Source organism: Aedes albopictus, chromosome 2 (assembly GCF_035046485.1).
Source record: "Aedes albopictus strain Foshan chromosome 2, AalbF5, whole genome shotgun sequence".
In the NCBI taxonomy this organism is placed as follows: Eukaryota; Metazoa; Arthropoda; class Insecta; order Diptera; family Culicidae; genus Aedes; species Aedes albopictus.
The window spans coordinates 488,095,277-488,115,540 of NC_085137.1; the positions used below are offsets into that span (position 1 = coordinate 488,095,277).

At 44.5% G+C, this 20,264-nt stretch overlaps 1 protein-coding gene across 1 annotated transcript in view; it reads left to right on the forward strand.

Moving 5' to 3' along the window:
• The first annotated feature begins 385 nt into the window (after positions 1 to 385).
• LOC134283931 (mediator of RNA polymerase II transcription subunit 13) overlaps positions 386 to 20,264 on the forward strand; it is a 31,399-nt gene continuing 11,520 nt past the window's right edge. The window contains exon 1 of the mRNA XM_062848671.1: positions 386 to 519. Coding sequence (XP_062704655.1) covers positions 386 to 519 — 134 coding nt within the window. The remainder of the gene's footprint in view (positions 520 to 20,264) is intronic.

Here is a 20,264-nt window from a genome sequence, read left to right on the forward strand (position 1 = left end):
AGTAGAATCGTTTAAAACTATTCAGTCAATCATTGCATCTATCGAAGCTGCCAATGAGCTAGTGGAGGAACCTGCGTCCGCGGACCAGGCCTGCCTCATAAACCAATATTATTATTTACCAACAAAGTGATCATAATTCCTCCTGTCAACGGTCGATACGTGTCCGTACTTTCAATCAACTTCCCCCCTCTGTGATCGAGTGCCGTCGTAGTCCATAGCGGACCCGTGCGCGGTCATCGTGTTTGTTCTTCGCGATCGCGACCCGCCTTCGCTACACCATCCACCGGACGCTCTCGTGACATCTTAGGGCATTTCGCTTTCGACAAACAAAAACTTCAACCAGCGCGTTCTGCATTTCGATCACGTGTCGCATATTAACTAAACAATGACCGTGTGCGTCGGGAGCAGCAAGCAGCGGGAGCTGCCGAAGCCGAAGTGGTCAAACAATGCTTGCAATGATCGGTCAGTCGATGGATCGATCGAGTGGTGGCGCAGCGCACCACCCGAAGACAGCCTTCGGTAAACAAAACAAAAGCTCGGACCCGCGCTACATCGCTGCTGACATCGAGTGGTTTTCTATGAACTCTTCGTCTCTCCGTTTAACAAGCGTTTGACCGATCGTCGTCTGTCGGGCTGTCGTGAGAATCTAGGTCGGAAGCCGGGAACAACCTTCACCGGAAGAATTACACCACACTCGATTGGCTGTTGCCATAGGTTTTTTCGAGGTTGATTGGCTTCTGACTACCTTGTGCTTGTAGCTGTTGAGTTAAAATTAATTAGGAAACTTTCCTCCAATCGTCAAAAGCAGCTGGGACCGGAAATGATCGATCCATTCGACTGCGCGTGATCGCCACCACTGACTGGCGTACTCGTTGGTCGGTCGGTCCGTCGGTGAAGATCAAGTGTTCAAGATCGCGTCGCGTCGTAAATTAACTTTTCCACACAGCCTTTCGCTCGGTTCTGACACAGCAAAAACCAAGTAACAAAGAATGCTGGACAGTGAGAGTATTAGCTGAACATTGGCTGGTTAATGGTGTCAGTGACTGAACACAATGATAGCTGAATATTGGTCTGAAGTATGGCTTGTTCAATCTCATTAATCAGTAATACATGGATGGCTGAATATCAAGTTGAATAGAATATTATTTAACCAACTTTAAAATAGACATCAACATGCAGAATTAATCATCTGTTGTTCAACCTCTAATCAAATAATTTTTGATAGCTGACCAAAACAATGTTTTCGTAGAATCCTGAACGCATCTTCAGCCTTCATTTTCAAGAATATGTTTACAATTCAGGTCAATCATTTCAATAGGTCCTATCTGCATTTGAGAGGCTCTCTTTGTTCACTTTCTCTTTTAATTATTGCAATGTAATGGTACACTTTTCAACTATTTTTGCAGTACAAATCAAAAGACGATTGTTTCGACCATCGTTCAATGCAAGGAGACAATCATAATACGAACAAACAGCTGAGATATTAACGAAAGAGAGGGAAACCAAAGAGAACCTCTCTTCTGCAGATAGGACCTTTAGACATGTTTGCCCTGAATTGTGTGTGGTGTAGGTGCTAAGGTGAGTGACTATAGATCAGGAGGTCCGAGTTCAAATCCCAGTTTTCCCATAGAATAATTTATAAATTCCTTAACATCTCTTCTGGAAATAGAAAGCCGCAAATAGAATACAATGCTTAGGAAAGTGTTTTTTTTTTATTTTTAACCAAAATAAATCAATTTTTCAAGACTGATTAAGCGCATATTAAACCCTTAATCAGCCTTTCAATTAACTTTAAATCAGCCCAAAAGTGAATAAAATCACCAAAGTTAGATGTTTAGGGGCTGAGTAATGGATTGTACCACTTGTGCTTAGCTTTTGTTCAAATAATGGCTGCTTTAAAATAGTTGAAAAAACGTTTGTACAGCATCAAATTGTTACCAGGGCATAGTTTGAACCCCGAAAGAAAAGTTTTTCTTTTTTAAATCCGTCGCTGCGATAGCTTTTTTTCTGCTTCTAAAATGATCGTGATCATTTTTACCACTTTTTCTACTGTGTACGCAGCGCTTTCGTGGTAGATTGCAGCTTCCCATAGCATCACGTTTCGTTTGGAGTTGCGCGCAAATCAACAACGCTCGACGCGGACCGGGAGTTTGATCAGTTGTCGGTCGGTCGGTAGTAGATTCACGTCCACACCACCACCGCGATTGGTCTGCTGAAGGTACCTGTCGATTCGTTGGAAAAGGTCCCGCTACAACCAACCAAGGCGGGCATCCCATCCGTCCGCGACGACGACGTCGAAAAGATCGCTGAAGAAAGATGTGTTTTTGTTTTGCTGGCGTTGTTTTGCTGAGTTTCCTCCCCCTTCCTACTCCTTTCACATGCCGCAAACCATTCTCATTGAAGTCGAACTCACATTTAGCGTCAAAGGGAGCGAGGAGAAAGAAGCCAACCGTTTTCATGGATCGAACGCGATCGTAATTGAAATTTTAAAATTAAAAACGTGTTTGCCGGAACACTTGGCTGCTGCCGCTGCCGTCTTTGGTTGTCTTTGGTCGTCGTTCGCAGGCCGGCTCGGTTGAAGGTAATTTAGGCCTTCTCGATTAAATCGCGCAATTTTCTGGAAGCCACACAGAGGCCACTCTCTTTGTGGGCCGTCCGGAATCACAATCAACTCGTAATGCAACGAACTGCTCGCGAGGAGGGTTCTGCAAAGTGCGATTTACTGGCATTAGAGCGGAGGTTCTCAAACCAAAGGTTGCGATCCTCTTCTGGGATATCAGAGAGCTTGTCAGAAGCTTGTGGAAAATCTCAAAGAAGTTTGGGGAAAGCTTCCCAGAAGCTTGGGGGAAGCTTCCCAGAAGCTTGGGGAAAGCTTCCCAGAAGCTTGGGAAAAGTTTCCCAGAAGCTTGGAGAAAGCTTTCCAGAAGCTTGGGGAAAGCATCCCAGAAGCTTGGGGAAAGCTTCCCAGAAGCTTGATGAAAGCTTCCCAGAAGCTTGATGAAAGCTTCCCAGAAGCTTGGGGAAATCTTCCCAGAAGCTTGGGGAAAGCCTCGCAGAAGCTTGGGGAAAGCTTCCCAGAAGATTGGAAAAAGCTTCCCAGAAGCTTGGGGAAAGCTTCCCAGAAGCTTGGGGAAAGCTTCCCAGAAGCTTGGGGAAAGCTTCCCAGAAGCTTGGGGAAAGCTTCCCAGAAGCTTAGGGAAAGCTTCCCAGAAGCTTGGGAAAAGCTTCCCAAAAGCTTGGGAAAAGCTGCCCAAAAGCTTGGGGAAAGCTGCCCATAAGCTTGAGGAAAGCTTCCCAGAAGCTTGGGGAAAACTTCTCAGAAACTTGGGGCAAGCTTTCCAGAAGCTTGCGGAAAGCTTACTAGAAGCTTAGAAAAAAGTCCCAAAAGTTTGGAGAAAGCTTACCAGAAGCTTAGTTAAAAATTTCCCAAAAGCTTGCCGAATGCTTGCCAGAAGCTTGGGTAAAGCTTCTCAGAAGCATGGGGGAAAATTATCAGAAACTTTAGGAAAGCTTCTCAAAAGCTTGGGGAAAGCTTCTCAAAAGCTTGAGGAAAACTTCTCAGAAGCTTGAGGAACTAAGGGAAATCTTCCCAGAGGCTTGAGTAACGCTTCCCAGAAGCTTGTGGAAAGCTTCCCAGAAGTTTGAGCAAAGCTTCCCAGGAGCTTGGGGACAAGTTCTTAGAAACATGTGGAAAGCTGCCCAGAACTTAAGTGAAAGCAGGAGCTTCAGAAGGCCGGCTCCAGAAGCGTGACGAAACCTTCTCAGCAGTTTAACGTAAGCTTCTCAACAGCTTGGCGAAAGCTGCTCAGAAGCTTGGAAAAAGCTTCTCAGATGCATGTGGCAAAATTCTCAGAAACGAAAGCTTCTCAGAAGCTTGTGATAATGTTCCAAGAAGCTTGAGAAAAATCTGTTCAGAAGCTTGCGGAAAACTTCCCAGAAGCTTGAAGAAAGCTTCCCAGAAGCTTGTCAAAAGCATCTCTACCCAAAAGTTGGGGTAAAGCTTCCCAGAAGCTTGGAAAAAGCTTCCCTGAAGCTTGGAAAAAGCTTCCCTGAAGCTTGGAAAAAGCTTCCCTGAAGCTTGGAAAAAGCTTCCCTGAAGCTTGGAAAAAGCTTCCCTAAACCTTGGGGAAAGCTTCCAAAAAACTAGGGGAAAAGTTCCCAGAAACTTGAGTAACGCTTTCCAGAAGGTTGAAAAGCTCCCCAGAGAAGGTTTTTTCAGAGAAACTTGAAAAGATTCCCCGAGAATCTCGGATATCTTCTCAGAGAAGCTTTGAAAGTTTCCCAGAGATGCTTGAAAGCTTGGAAAGCTTCCCAGAGATTCAAAAGTTTTCCAAAAAATCTTGGAATGATTCCCAGAGAAGCTTCGAAGTTTCCCAGAGAAGCTTGGAAAGGCTTCAAAAGTTTTCCAAAGAATCTTGGAATGCTTACCAGAGAAGCTTGGATAGCTTCCCAGAGAAGCTTGGAAAGCTTCCCAGAGAAGCTTGGAAAGCTTCCCAGAGAAGCTTGGAAAGCTTCCCAGAGAAGCTTGGAAAGCTTCCCAGAGATGTTTGGAAAGCTTCCCAGAGAACCTTGGAAAGGCTTCCCAGAGAAGCTTGGAGAGGCTTCCAAGAGAAGCTTGGAAAGGCTTCCCAGAGAAGCTTGGAAAGGCTTCCCAGAGAGACTTGGAAAGGCTTCCCAGAGAAGCTTGGAATGGCTTCCCAGAGAAGCTTGGAAAGGCTCCCCAGAGAGGCTCGGAAAGGCTTCCCAGAGAAACTTGGAATGGATTCCCAGCGAAGCTTTGAAAATCTTTGCAAAGATGGAACGCTCACCAGAGAAGCTCGACAAACTTTCCAGAGAAGCTTGGAAATGTTCCCAGAAAGGCTTGGAGAACTTCCCAGAAAATATTGGAAAAAAACTTCCCAGAGAAGCTTGGAAAGCTTTACATAGACCTTTAGAACGCTTCCTCGAGAAGTTTGAAGAGCTTCCCAGACAAGCTTAGAAAGCTTACAACAGAAGCTCGAAATGCTCCCCAGAGAAGCTGGAAAAGCTTTCCACAGTAGCTTGGAAAGTTTTCCAGAGAAGCTTGAAAAGCCTTACAAAGAAGTTGGGAAAGCTTCCCAGAAAAGCTTGCAGGGCTGCCCAGACCAGCTTGGAAAGCTTCCCAAAGAAGCTAGGAAAGCTTGTTTTCCAGAGATGCTTGGCATGCTTGCCAAAGAAGCTTGGAAAGCTTCCCCAAGAAGCTTGGAAAGCTTCCCAAAGAAGCTTGGAAAGCTTGTTTTCCAGAAAAGCTTGGCATGCTTGCCAAAGAAGCTTTGAAAGATTTCCACAGAAGCTTGGAAAGCTTCACAAACTCTGTCTGAACTGTGAGGTGATGAGTTTGTCTATGTTGTAGTAGAAACATCACAAACTTATTCTGAAGTTGAGAAAAAAAACCTACCCCCAATTTACGCACCAACTGCCAAATAGCGCTCCTTCGTTTTGAGTATAAATTGGGGTTTTAGTGTAGTAGTGAAATCTGCCAAGGCAATCTCTCTACTATTTCTAAAAAACGTTACAAGAAAAATCCCTCAGTTCAGTAGTTAATTGCTCAAAGAAACAGTTTTATTGTCAAAGTTAACGAAAAAGTGAATTGCTGAACTACTGCCACTATAAAATTTCTTGCTCCCATACCAAAAACCCTCGATCCGAACCTGGGGAAAGCATCCCAGAATCTTGAAGGAAGTCTTCTAGAAGCTTGCCGAAAACTTCTCAGAAGTTTGGCGAAAGCCACTTAGATTCTTGGTAAAAAAAAAACCTCAGAAGCTTGGCGAATACTTCTCAGAATCTTGACGAAAGCTTCTCATAAGTATGACGAGCTTGGGGAGAAATTCAAAGAAGCTTGGTGAAAGCTTCCAGACGCTTGGGGAAAGCGAAGCTTGAAGAAAGCTTCCTAGAAGATTGAAGAAAGCTTGAGGAAAGGTTCCAAGAAGCTTGAAGAAAGCTTTCTAGAAGCTTGAAGAAAGCTTCCTAGAAGCTTGAAGAAAGCTTCCTAGAAGCTTGAAGACAGCTTCCTAGAGGCCTGAAGAAAGCTTCCTAGAAGCTTGCAGAAAGCTTCCTAGTAGCTCGATGAAAGCTTCTCAGAAGCTTAAAGAAGGCTTCCTAGAAGCTTGAAGAAAGCTTCCTTGGTACTTGAAGAAAGCTTCCTAGAAGCTTGGGGGAAGCTACCTATAAACTTCTGAAAACTTCTTAGAAGCTTCTCAGAGGTTTGAGGATAGCTTTTCAGAAACTTGGGAAAAGCTTCTCATAAGCTTGAATAAAGCTTTTCATAAACTTGAGAAATTCGATTATTTTAAATCTGGGACACTAGTTAGTTGAATTTGAGAACCTCTGAGTTGCATTCAATCTCGGTATGCGAAAGGAAACGGTGAAAATGAACAAATGTGCATTCTTGTTTCAATTTTTCCAATACAAGCTTTTAATTTAAATGGAAGAATAGGGTTGCCAGGAAGATTTCAGAGGATTTCGTCGATTGACAGCAGTGGACTAAAAGTCACAAGAATTTCAAACACAATCTAAAGAATTCCTATCAATGCAATTAGCATTAACAAAACGATTTTCTGGATCGCTGGCGCCTGAAGTCTCATTCCTTGATTCATGATCATGATTCGAGGATCGAAATTCCCTAAAAAAAGCAAAATGATCTACATATCGCCAAACTCGACAAGTACAAATACATCGTGCTCCTGCGATTTGTTCCCTCGTCTGAGCCCACAGAGTCACAAACACACGGCGGTCATTAATCTTATATCGTGCGTGTCCTAAACACGATCCTCACCCAGGTCCACTCTGCACGATAATCGTCGTCACTGACTGCGATGGCGACGCGGCGGTGGCAGCGAACAGGTTGCTCGCAAATTTGTTATCTGCCAGAGTCCGACCCGGTTTACCCAGAGAGAAGACGCCAAAATCGCATGACCCAAGGTGATACATTTGCCATTTGTCTTCGAGTGGGGTTCGGTTGTTGGGCATCCACGTCCACACGATCACCCAAGTGCTACCGCGAACTCCACGAGATTGCGTGCCGAAGACACCAGATTCGAACACCTTGCAGGGCCGAGCCAAGCGAGCGGTAGCAGCAGCATCTTAGCGCAACATCCTGGAGCTTGTACTTTCGGTGTTTGCATGCAGCCAATGAATGTTTTCGGGCTCAGGATAGAGAACCAAATTCCGTGCCTCCGTGAGACGACCGCGATGTTTGATTGTGAAGGGATGGTAAAGTGGAATTAGTGGGGAAAATGATTAAACGAATTTGATTTCCGAAACACGACCACAAACGGCAGCAGCCGTTTGATATGTAGGGTTGCCAGGAATTTGCTACTTGCCTCAAGTTTGATCGCAATATATGCTACTCGAATCTAGATTACTCCAGAAATCCTCATCGTAAAGTAGTAACAATCTTTCTTAAGGACTTTGAAGCTTATCCTGAAATTTCTGAATATGTTAACGTTCGAAAGTAGTTTGAATCAATGATTTATGGTTTGTTTCAATCTTACTGCTTATATGTGAAGAAATAACCATTGGTAAGTACCAGTACAAGAACCTTTCCACCATTAAACGTACTCTGGGTGATCGCATATGTGCATGATTTGTAACAGCGCGATCTATGGCATGATCTACGATCTATCTACGAAACCAGCGCGACCCCGCCATGAGTCATGGCTCGCCATGAACGGGAAATTCACACCCGATCAATTGAAACCGCACTTTGACCGCCCCGTGAACACAATCCGCGCCTTTCGCGACCGATCTATCGACCAAATGGTGATTAATGGTCGCGCTTGCCCAACTGGATCCCGCCGTCGTATAGATCCACCCGCCATGCCGTATGTTCGGTCTGGCCGTATCTGGCCCGGGTTCTGCTGACAGTCATACCTACTACAGTCATGTTCCTCTCTAGGAGGTTGTTGTTTGCAAGTTTCTCGGCCGTATACATTAAAATATCCCTTTCGCCCGGTGAATACGCGGCCGATCGCGCCTGCCGCCGCCACATTTGTACCATATGACCATGGACCATTTCGAAATCGTCATTAGATATGCAACACGACAGACAACGATATTGCCTTTCCACACCGGTGCGGTGTTGGGGCGGTGTTACACAGTGGGAAAAATGGGCTGAAAATGCGAAAGAAGTTAATCTGACTTCTGAAGCAATTAGGTTGTTAAGCGGTTAAATTAGTGCTAATGTGTATTGCTTCATGACAAAAACATATGTTTATGTATACAAGACAGTCATATAACGCTTGAATTAGACGTGTGCGCCGGCGGCGTAGCACAGACAAACAGACGTAACACTTGCGAAATTTTCTTCGACCACGCTTTTAACGATAATTTTAAATCTTCATAGTTGTGGCTTTCACAACCAGAGGCGCGCGCGTCGTTATTCTTTGCGTTTGACGTTTCACGACGCCTTCTGTTGACGATATTGCACAACGTTGTGTTTTGTGAAACATCTCCATCAGGTGATGGTAGTGTGAAGTGGGCAATGGATTTTCACGAAAACTGTTCTAGGTGTTACGTCTGTTTGTCTGTGATTTTAATTTTATTTTCGTGAAAACCCTAATTAACCCACTTAGCGATGGGTGATGCCTTCGAAAAACCACTTTAACAAAACTCAATTGACATGTTGATGAATATCGGACGTTCATACGTTTTAAAATCCATTTTATGGCGCCAGAAATCATATCGTTTATCTGGCTTTTGATGTTTGAGCACCAACTCTTAAAAAAAATGTAATCTTTAATTTTGATCCGCCATTTCGGTCCGCCATCTTGCAAATTCTGGACGCCATTTTTTTGACTCATGACTTCTTCATCATACCAGAACCAGATATACCTATATTGAATGGTTTTAGAGCCTAAAACTCCATTCAATAGTCGCCATCTTGGATATTAGTACCCCATTTTGGTTATTCTGGGTTGCTGTTTTTGGACTCCGGCAATCCTCCCGATACCAAATATACCTATATTGAATGATTTATTAGCCTAAAACGCCATTGAACAGCCGCCATCTTGAGTTTTGGAACGTCATCTTAGATTTTAGATCGCCATCTTGAATATTCTGGCCGCCATTTGTTGGACTCCGGGCATATTCTACATACTATGGTTTTAAGGACTAAAACTCCATAAAACAACCGTCATCTTGAACTTGGAGCCGCCATCTTGGATTTTAGACCGCCATCTTGGATATTCTGGTCGCCATGTTTGGAGGCCAGATATCTTCCCTATACAAAAAATATACCCATACTGCATGGTTTGAGAGCCTAAGCTCCATTAAACAGCCGCCACATTGATTTTTGAGCAGCCATTTTGGATTTGAGACCGCCATCTTGGATATTCTGGTCGCCATTTTTGGACACCAGACATCTTCCCCATACCAAATGTAACTATATTGCATGATTTTAGAGCCTAAAACACAATTAAAAAGCTGCCATCATGGATTGTGGGCCCCCATCTTGGTTCCAAGACCGCCATATTAGATGTTCTGGTCGCCATTTTTGGACTCCATACATCTTCCCCATACCAAATCTACCCATATTGCATGGTTTTAGAGATTAAAACTCGCTAAACACCCGCCATCTTGAATTCAGAGTCGCCATCTTCGATTTTAGACCGCCATCTTAAATTTTAAGCCGAGAGAGTGGAATTTCTGGTCTCCAGTGCTGATTCCGTCAACCATGCCAAAGGTTACAACTATCGGCGCAGTTTGATGGGGCTTGGTGCGGTTTTATATACGGCCAGTTCTACCGGTGCTGGTTCGGATCATTGAAATGGCCATAACTCCGGAACGCCTGAACCGATCCGGACCATTTTTAATAGCAAACAATGCGGTAAAATTTCGGTTCGATTCGAGATATAATCCGGAAAATCTGGCCAATGGGAAGTGCCGTAAAAGTAGGTGACATTTTTTGTACACAGACATACATACATACACACAGACATCATCTCAATTCGTTGAACCTTCTATCGAAAATTCATTTTTTGAGTGAACACATAGCCTTTCAGTACACTTTGGGGCTGTTCTTAAACCACATAGACCATAATTTGGCAATCTCAGACACCACCCTACCCCCTCGTAGACATTTGTCAATACAAATATTTTATTTTTTTTTATTTTTAATTTTTTTTTATGTGTAGGGTATGTGTTCCATCATTAATCTCACGCTCCCATATTCATCCTATTCGAAAACAAGCGATTACGGCACCGATTGATTCCGTTCTTTTTGTTTTCATGGGTGCTCACTTCTAACAAAAAATACAAAAATAAGAAACAAAATAAACAGCGCTTCAATCCTTTGTTTTCCGTAGAATGAAAATGGGAGCCACATGCTTAAGAAGGGAACCAATACCCTATTTTAACTTTATCTGCTAATTCTACACTCAGATGGACAAATATTTTAGAATTTGTAAGAAGCGCGGACTTTGGTCAAACAAAAAGTCTACGTGGTTTATGAACGGCCCCTTTGGTGTACGATAAAGGCAAAAATGTCAACGCTTCGGTACCCATAAAACAAATAACAAACAAAAACTATGTCCAGGATAATTTTGTTGTTCGGAGCTTCTCAGGTGCGTTACATGAACTCCGAGGGGGTTTAAGGGGGATTTTGGAGGCATTTCAAGACGTTTCAGAGCATTTCCGGCGGAATGCATAGACGTTGCTTAAGCGTTACGAGGAGTTTTCGTGGAGTTTGGAGTCCCTCAGGTGCGTTACATGGTGTTCGAGAGGGTTTAAGGGGGATTCTGGATGCATTTCAGGATGTTTCAGACCATTTTCGGCGTGATTAAGAGGCGTTACGGACGAGTTTTCGGGGTGTTCGGAGCTTCTCAGGTGCGTTACATGGGGTCTGAGGGGTTCTAAGGGGGATTTTGGAGGCATTTCAGGACGTTTCAGAGCCTCTTCGGGGGAATCAGAGGCGTTACGGAAGCGTTACGGAGAAGTTTTCAAGGGATTCAGAGCTTCTCAGGTGCGTTACATGGGATCCGAGGGGTTTTATGAGGGATTTTGGAGGCATTTCAAGACGTTTCAGAGCATTTTCGGGGGATTCAGAGGCGTTACGGAAGCGTTACGGAGGAGTTCTCAAGGGTTTCGGAGCCTCTCAGGTGCGTTACATGGGGTCCAGGTTTAAGGGGGATTTTTGAGGCATTTCAGGAAGTTCCAGAGCAGACTCTGAAATACCTGAAAATGCCCCTCAAACCTTTTGTATCACCCTTTAAAGGCTCCTGAGATCCTTTGAATTGCCCCTAAAGCCCATTGGAACGCCCCTGAAACCCACTTAATACTATTAAAATACCCCGAAATTCCCCGTAATCCCATGAAAACACCAAAAGAATCTTGACAGAACACTCTTAAAAGGCTCCTCAAATCCCCCGAAACAACCCCTTAAAACTCCTCTGATGCCCCTTGGAACCCCCTTTTTGGGCTCTCTGGAAACTTTCTAGAAACCCCCTTAACCCCACCTCAACTGCCCAGGAGCAAGACCTGTTCTTGCAAAACTAGATTCTCTAATTAAAGCCCTAACTTAATTTATGCATAAACTTCACTCTTTTTATGTTTTTTTTTTAATTTATGCACATTTTCAATTTATGCAGTCCCCAGTCATGTGCATAAAAAGTGGTTCCAGTGTACTTCCTCCTGGGATTTCAATGGTAACTACTACTGGAATTCCCTCAGCAATTCCTCCTGAGATTTCTCCAGGAATTCTTCTTAGAATTCCTCCAAGAGTTACTCAAGGAATTCCTACAAAAAATTCTCAAAGAATTCCTCCAAAAATTTCTCCAGGAATTCTTCCAAGGATTCCTCTAGGAGTTTTTGTAGGGATTCCTGTAAAAAATTTCTTCAGGGATTCATTCGAAAATTCCAGCAAGAGATTCCTCCAGTAATTCCTCTAGAGATTCCTCCATAAATTCCTCCAACAAGGCCATCAGGGATTCATCCAGCAATTCCTCCAGGGATTCAGGGATCAGGAATTCCTCCAGGGATTCTTCCAGGGATTCCTCCAAGAATTCCTATGGGGATTCCTGCGGGGATTCTTCCGGGGATTCCTCCAGGGATTCCTTCAGAGATTACTCCAGGGATTCCTCCAGAGATTACTCCAGGGATTCCTCCAGGGATTCCTCCAGGGATTCCTCCAGGGATTCCTCCAGGGATTCCTCCAGGGATTCCTCCACGGATTCCTCCAGAGATTCCTTCAGGGATTCCTCCAGAGATTCTTCCAGAGGTTCCTCCAGGGATTCCTCCAGGGATTCCTCCAGGAATTCCTCCAGGGATTCCTCCAGGGATTTCTCCAGGGATTCCTCCAGGGATTCCTCCAGGGATGTCTCCAGGGATTCCTCCAGGGATTCCTCCAGGGATTCCTCCAGGGATTCCTCCAGGGATTCCTCCAGGGATTCCTCCAGGGATTCCTCCAGGGATTCCTCCAGGGATTCCTCCAGGGATTCCTCCAGGGATTCCTCCAGAGATTCCTCCAAAGGTTCCTCCAGGGATTCCTCCAGGAATTCCTCCAGGGATTCCTCCAGGGATTCCTCCATGGATTCCTCCAGGGATTCCTCCAGGGATTCCTCCAGGGATTCCTCCAGGGATTCCTCCAGGGATTCCTCCAGGGATTCCTCCAGAGATTTCTCCAGGGATTCCTCCAGAGATTCCTCCAGAGGTTCCTCCAGAGATTCCTCCAGAGGTTCCTCCAGAGATTCCTCCAGAGGTTCCTCCAGGGATTCCTCCAGGGATTCCTCCAGGGATTCCTCCAGGAATTCCTCCAGGGATTCGTCCAGGAATTCCTCCAGGGATTCCTCCAGGGATTCCTCCAGGGATTCCTCCAGGGATTCCTCCAAGGACTCCTCCAGGGATTCCTCCAGGGATTCCTCCAGGGATTCCTCCAGGGATTCTTCCAGGGATTCCTCCAGGGATTCTTCCAGGGATTCCTCCAGGGATTCCTCCAGGGATTCCTCCAGGGATTCCTCCAGGGATTCCTCCAGGGATTCCTCCAGGGATTCCTCCAGGGATTCCTCCAGGGATTCCTCCAGGGATTCCTCCAGGGATTCCTCCAGGGATTCCTCCAGGGATTCCTCCAGGTATTGCTCCAGGGATTCCTCCAAGAATTCCTCCAGGAATACCTATACGTGGACAAGATGGAGAAAGTAGATCGAAATATACAATGTAAAGGAAAGGGACGAGCATGGATTGACTCAAATATTTCAAAAAACGGTAGCCACTAAACCACCAAGCCCGTCCATATATTTAAGTTTTTATGTGTTCTCTTTCGTCCGTAAATAACATTTTCGTTTTTACATTAAGTTTTGAGCAGTTTCCCACTGTGCGTTGGTTACTGCCTGCAACAGTTTTGTCCGGCTGTTCCATAGTTAGCATAATTGTTATCGCGATCCGGGGCCATTCGAGGCTGATGTTGCTGCTGTTGTCTCGATACTATGAACCCGTACCAGAGGTACAAGCGCAGACTAGAGCACGAAACATCGCGCCCAGCCCGATGACGGCAGCGGGTTGTATCGGGGTCAAACTCAGACCCAAACGGCGGCCCAGCCCTCTGTTTAATATTCAAATATGATATTGTTTTTGCGGCGGCGGGCGACGACGCCAACAACGGCGTGCGCGCACGAGCTAGAGCCTCAAAGCGGGAAGTGGCCGATTCTTATCTGTGTGGGGATCCGCGTTCTCTCGTAAAATGAAAGTCTTGCATTTCCGCGACCCAAACTGAGGCCGGAGGCCAACGCGAAACCGAATGTTTGCTTCCCGATAAAAGTTATTGTCGTCGTCGTCGTCGCGTTATGACAATTGTTTGCATTTCGCCGCGTGAGTTCGCCCGAGGTCTGCGCCGGGGGCATCGATCGGGTGCACGCTGGAACAAATTTTCCGCGTATTTTTCTAGCCTGGACCGGGACGGACGGCAGTCTGCGATAGCTATCTCCCCGACTTCAAATTCAACTCCGTAGCGCCCTCTTTCCCGGAGGTACCCACAACAGAACAAGCAATCAGTCGCTCAAATTTGGTCCCATTTAGGCGGTTAAACGTTTCCCATTTGTAGCCTTCCTCGCGGATGGGTGCGCAATTTCACCGGAACGCGCACGGAGATCGAGAAGCGACGATCAAGACATTTGTAATTCAAAAGGTTCCGACTTCTGATGTGGCTCTCGGTGGAGAGGGCAAAAAATCAAGACGAACGTCGCGTCGGTTGATGTTGGGAAACTGATTCCCTCTAGGGACCGGACGAAGCTCGTTCACGATGCGATGCGATCCGATGGCGGCGACGATGATGTGTAGCAAAAGAGGCAAAAATTAAATCAAACTTGATATACTTCATTAAGGTGCACACACATCGCCTCTGCCAGCCAACCAGCCAGCGATTGACGAGGTGGACTCCGACGAACAGATCGACAGTTAGTCTGCGCGCTGTACATACAGGTTGAAGGGGAGATCGATATCTGCCGGTGGGCTTCGTCGAGTTTGACAGGGAGAGTTTGTTGTTGGCGTTGAATGGCTTTTTCCGGGATTGGATTCGATCGTCAGTAGGAAAGTCTTGGTAGTTTTTTTAGTACAGACAGTCCAACAATGATCGTTTTAAATCGTTTATTTGACATAAAAACCATTAATGATCTATTTGAACTTCTGGAAAGCTTTCAAGACCTTTAGCCAGCTTCTAACAAACTTTGGAAGCTTTCTAAAAGCATGCGAAAAGCATTTTATGAGCTTTTGGAGAAGCCTTCCGAATGCTCCTAGGAAGCTTTGGCATTCTCCTGGGAAGTTTTTGGTAAGCTTTTAAGAAGCTTTCCGAATGCTTCTAACAAGCTTTTTCAAGCCACTGAGAAGCTTTCAGTAAGGCTGTAAAATGTTTTCCCAAACATTTGAGAAGTTTAAGTAAATTTATGATACAAGCTTTTGGAATATTTCCAAAAGGATTTCCCTTAACCTTCGCGAAGCTTTCCGCATGCTTCTAGGAAGCTTTTTGTAAGTTTTTGGGTAGTCTTACGAATGCTTCTATGAAGTTTTCTACAGATTTATGAGAGGCTTTCTGAATTTTATGGAAATACTCTGGAAATCGTCTTCTGTTTTCCATACTGAAAGTTTTCTGCATGGTGCTGAGAAGCTTTTCACAGCTTCTAAGAAGCTTTCCACAAGCATCTAGGAAGTTTTCGACAAACTTCTTAGATGTTTTCCATCAGCTTGCGGAAAGCTTTTTCCCAAGCTTCTGGGAAGTTTTACGCAAGGCTCTGGAAAACTTGCCGCATGCTTCAGGTAAACTTTCCGCAAATTTCTGGGAAGCTTTCCCCAAGCTTTTGAAAAGTTTTCTCCAAATTTCTGGAGATTTTACGCAAGCTTCTGAAATGCTTTCCGCAAGCTTCTGGATTGCTTTCCGCAAGATACTGGAAAGCTTTCCACTATATTCTTGGAAGCTTTTCCGGGAAACTCTTGGTAATCTTTTGATATGCTTTCCACAAACTTCGAGGAAGCATTCCACAAACTTCTGAGATGCTTTCCATAAGGTTCTGGGAAGCTTTCGATAAGGTTCTGGGAAGCTTTTCACAAGCTTCTGGGAAGCTTCCCATTATCTTCTAGAAAGCTTTCCACAAGCTTCTGGGAAGCTTTCCACAAGCTTCTAGGAGGCTTCCCACAAGCTTCTGAGAAGTTTTCCACAAGCTTCTGAGGAGCTTTCCACAAGCTTATGGGAAGCTATCCACAAGATTCTGGAAAGTTTTCCACAAGCTTCTAAGAAGCTTTCCACGAGCTTCTGGGAAGCTTTCCACAAGCAACTGGGAAGCATTCCACAAGCTACTGGGAAGCTTTCCACAAGCTACTGGGAAACTTTCCACAATCTACTGGGAAGCTTTCCACAAGCTTCTGGGAAGCTTTCCACAAGCTTCTGGGAAGCTTTCCACAAGCTTCTGGGAAGCTTTCCACAAGCTTCTGGGAAGCTTTCCACAAGCTTCTGGGAAGCTTTCCACAAGCTTCTGGGAAGCTTTCCACAAGCTTCTGGGAAGCTTTCCACAAGCTTCTGGGAAGCTTTCCACAAGCTTCTGGGAAGCTTTCCACAAGCTTCTGGGAAGCTTTCCACAAGCTTCTGGGAAGCTTTCCACAAGCTTCTGGGAAGCTTTCCACAAGCTTCTGGGAAGCTTTCCACAAGCTTCTGGGAAGCTTTCCACAAGCTTCTGGGAAGCTTTCCACAAGCTTCTGGGAAGCTTTCCACAAGCTTCTGGGAAGCTTTCCACAAGCTTCTGGGAAGCTTTCCACAAGCTTCTGGGAAGCTTTCCACAAGCTTCTGGGAAGCTTTCCACAAGCTTCTGGGAAGCTTTCCACAAGCTTCTGGGAAGCTTTCCACAAGCTTCTGGGAAGCTTTCCACAAGCTTCTGGGAAGCTTTTCACAAGCTTCTGGGAAGCTTTTCACAAGCTTCTGGGAAGCTTTCCACAAGCTTCTGGGAAGCTTTCCACAAACTTCGAGGAAGCATTCCACAAACTTCTGAGATACTTTCCATAAGGTTCTGGGAAGCTTTCGATAAGGTTCTGGGAAGCTTTCCACAAGCTTCTGGGAAGCTTTCCACAAGCTTCTGGGAAGCTTTCCACAAGCTTCTGGGAAGCTTTCCACAAGCTTCTGGGAAGCTTTCCACAAGCTTCTGGGAAGCTTTCCACAAGCTTCTGGGAAGCTTTCCACAAGCTTCTGGGAAGCTTTCCACAAGCTTCTGGGAAGCTTTCCACAAGCTTCTGGGAAGCTTTCCACAAGCTTCTGGGAAGCTTTCCACAAGCTTCTGGGAAGCTTTCCACAAGCTTCTGGGAAGCTTTCCACAAGCTTCTGGGAAGCTTTCCACAAGCTTCTGGGAAGCTTTCCACAAGCTTCTGGGAAGCTTTCCACAAGCTTCTGGGAAGCTTTCCACAAGCTTCTGGGAAGCTTTCCACAAGCTTCTGGGAAGCTTTTCACAAGCTTCTGGAAAACTTTCCACAAGCTTCTGGGAAGCTTTCCTCAAGCTTCTGGGAAGCTTTCCTCAAGCTTCTGGGAAGCTTTCCACAAGCTTCTGGGAAGCTTTCCACAAGCTTCTGGGAAGCTTTCCACAAGCTTCTGGGAAGCTTTCCACAAGCTTCTGGGAAGCTTTCCACAAGCTTCTGGGAAGCTTTCCACAAGCTTCTGGGAAGCTTTCCACAAGCTTCTGGAGAGCTTTCCACAAGCTTCTGGAGAGCTTTCCACAAGCTTCTGGGAAGCTTTCCTCAAGCTTCTGAGAAGCTTTCCCCAAGTTTCTGAAAAGGTTTCCACAAGCTTTTGGGAAGCTTCCCATAAACATCGAGGAAGCTTTCCACAAGCTTCGGGGAAGTTTTCCACAAACTTCTAAGATGATTTCTACATTCTTCTGGGATGCTTTTCACAAGCTATTTAGTGCGGTATTCTTATTTTTTTTATGAGTTTAAACCCCCTACTGAAAATACCTAGAATTCTCAAATGAATATACCTCATAAAATGTGTAGCTTTGAAGAAAATAAAAGAAGAATTCAATTTTTATTGTCAAAATTCTCGTATTAACTGACGACCACACAAACTGTGTTCCTTAGTCTTGTACTGTCTCGACATTTTTCTGAAAGCAAGTACTTTCACCGTGCACTTTCCAAATTGTAAGGAGTCCAACTGCACCAGAACGATACCCGCTCCTGCAGACCTTTGACTTTGCAATCACAAACCTGAACCAAATCCAGGGCGTGCAATAATTTCCACTTCCCGGGTGGTCCATCCCATCGTCTTTCACACTTGGGCACTCGCGCAGCCAACCGACGACCAACAAGTATCAACCTCCCGGTAAAAGTACACAGCAGATTACAATTTCGAACGATTCAGCATCTTTGGATTGGGGGACCGAAACCTCCCGTCTCGCGCCTGACTGCAGCTGCGCAGCAATGCATCATAACGGATTGAGACGGGGGTCCCAACAACGACGAAAGAAGCCCCACGCAAACCACACCGACGCGACGATGGATGAGGGTGACGACGACGACTGCGCCGACGACTGGATCGGACTACATCGAACAGCAAGGAACAGTTTAAATAGCACTTGGGAACATTTTGCAATTTAACACTAATAGTACCGGTTGGGTTCGGAGTCCGGACTCTGGAATTATCATCATAAATGTACAATTAATTTATGCACACCATGGATGGTTGGGTGGCTGGGGTCCGTTCGTTTTGCAAAATGATAACTTTACGGACCCCCTAGCGCAGCCCCCCATCCACCCAGCAGCGACCACCTCTCTAAGCTAATCTAATTCGATCCGTTTTTTTTCTTCCTCTGTATTTTTCCAGGTAAGTGGTCACATTTCATCTTCCTCCGAAGCCTTGCGATGCCTTGCGATATTGAAGCGAATCGCCAGCCCTAACGGTAGAAGTAGCTCAATATCGATTAGACCCCGGCGCGGCGTAAGTACTACCTACCTTCGCTTCGTTTGGTTTCTCTCTTGCTGACTTACACGTTGCACGTTGGATTTGTGGAAGTGAGGCAAAAACTGGATCCCTCTTCTCCACTACCGGACACACCGCCCGGTTAGTGACCGCGTGTGGATTTACGATTTATTAGATCAACGTCGTCGCCGTCACCGCGTTCAAGGTATCGTTCGGTTTACTTCGACGGGTAGTGCTGCCAGGTCCCTGTTTTTGAATCCTTATCCCAATCCTACAGTTTTTCTTTCCGGAACTCTTATAGGGATCCATTTAGTATTTTATTCTAAAATTCTCAAATGAAATTCTCTGATTGAGGAATCAGTTTTATACCTTCTTCACTCTATACTAGCAGAGTTAATATACTGCTTAAAGGGTTTGAAAAGTCGGTACAAAAGTTTTATGGTCAGTCCCACCGGTGCTGGTTCTGATCACTAAAATACCCATAACTACAGAATGCCTTGACCGATCCGGATCATTTTCAATAGCAAACAATGCGGTAAAATTCCGATTCGATTCGTGCAAAAAAACGTTAAAATCGATCAATGGGAGGTGCTTCAAAAGTGAGAAAATGTTTTTGCGCACAGACATACATACATACATACATACATACATCCAGACACGAATGCCACATAAGTGGCAATGTGTCTTTAATAAATATTAATAATAATAATAATACATACCTACACACATACAGACATCATCTCAATTCGTCAAGTTGATTGGTATGTATGACTTTATCTTCCGTTCCCAGCGCGTCTAGCCTTTCCAGTGCACTTAGTGTACGAGAAAGGCGAAACACTTGGAAAATGTTTGGCAAATTGAAGTTTACAAAGAAACTTTTATAAAAGTCTTTGTTTGAATTCCTCAATCATTTTTTAAAAAAATCTTGAACAAAATTTAAAAAAAATCACAAATATTAATCACTTCAAATTTAGAAGTTATTACTTTTTTTCCTTCATTTCTACATTTATGCAGCACCCAGAAATCTCTGCATAAAATAGCTTGAAACTTTTGGGATTTTTTACAAGTCTACAATAATTTTGCGTTCACAAACAGTTTTTGGAAGTTTTTTTCCTTTTTTTTGTAAATTTTAACTTGAATGCTAATTCTTCACACAGTTTTTGAAAGTGTATTTAAAGCAATTACTGGATTTACTGGACGAGTTTTGATAGTTAATAATATAAAATCTAATAAAAAAAAAAACTGACCAGTTATGCCAAACTTAGAATAATAACAGAATCCTTCGTTTTTTTTACGTTTGAGGAAGATTGAAAAAAAAAATAAAAAAAATCAGTGAAAGCTTCTCTAAAAAATAGTTTTTTTAAGTTTCATCGGGATTTGCCACAAGAATATCTCAAGCTTAATAAATCCCTCTATGAAATCATTGTTAAACTCTTACTGCAAAAAAAAAATATATAAAATAATCGCAGAAACTCTTGAAATAACCACAAGAGGAGTTTCTTTAATTCCTGTAAAATACTTCACAAAGATTCGGGAAATCAGTCCAATGAAAATTTAAAAAAGGATAAATCCTAAATCCTTCCACAACTTCTCTTAGATTTATCAATACTAACATTTGACAACGACAACACATATAACACCCAGTGGCCCAAGAGAAATTTTCGTTTGACGAAAAAAAGTGTTCCCCGACTGGAGCGGGAATCGAACCCACACTCCGAGGCTTACAAGACACCTAAACGACTGACGCCGCTAACCGCTCGGCCACGAAGCCCACATGGGTTTAACTATTAGTTTCTCTTTTCATTCTGTTGTTTAGTGATTGACGGGCTTGGTGGTTTAGTGGCTACCGCTTCTTATTCGTATTCAGAAG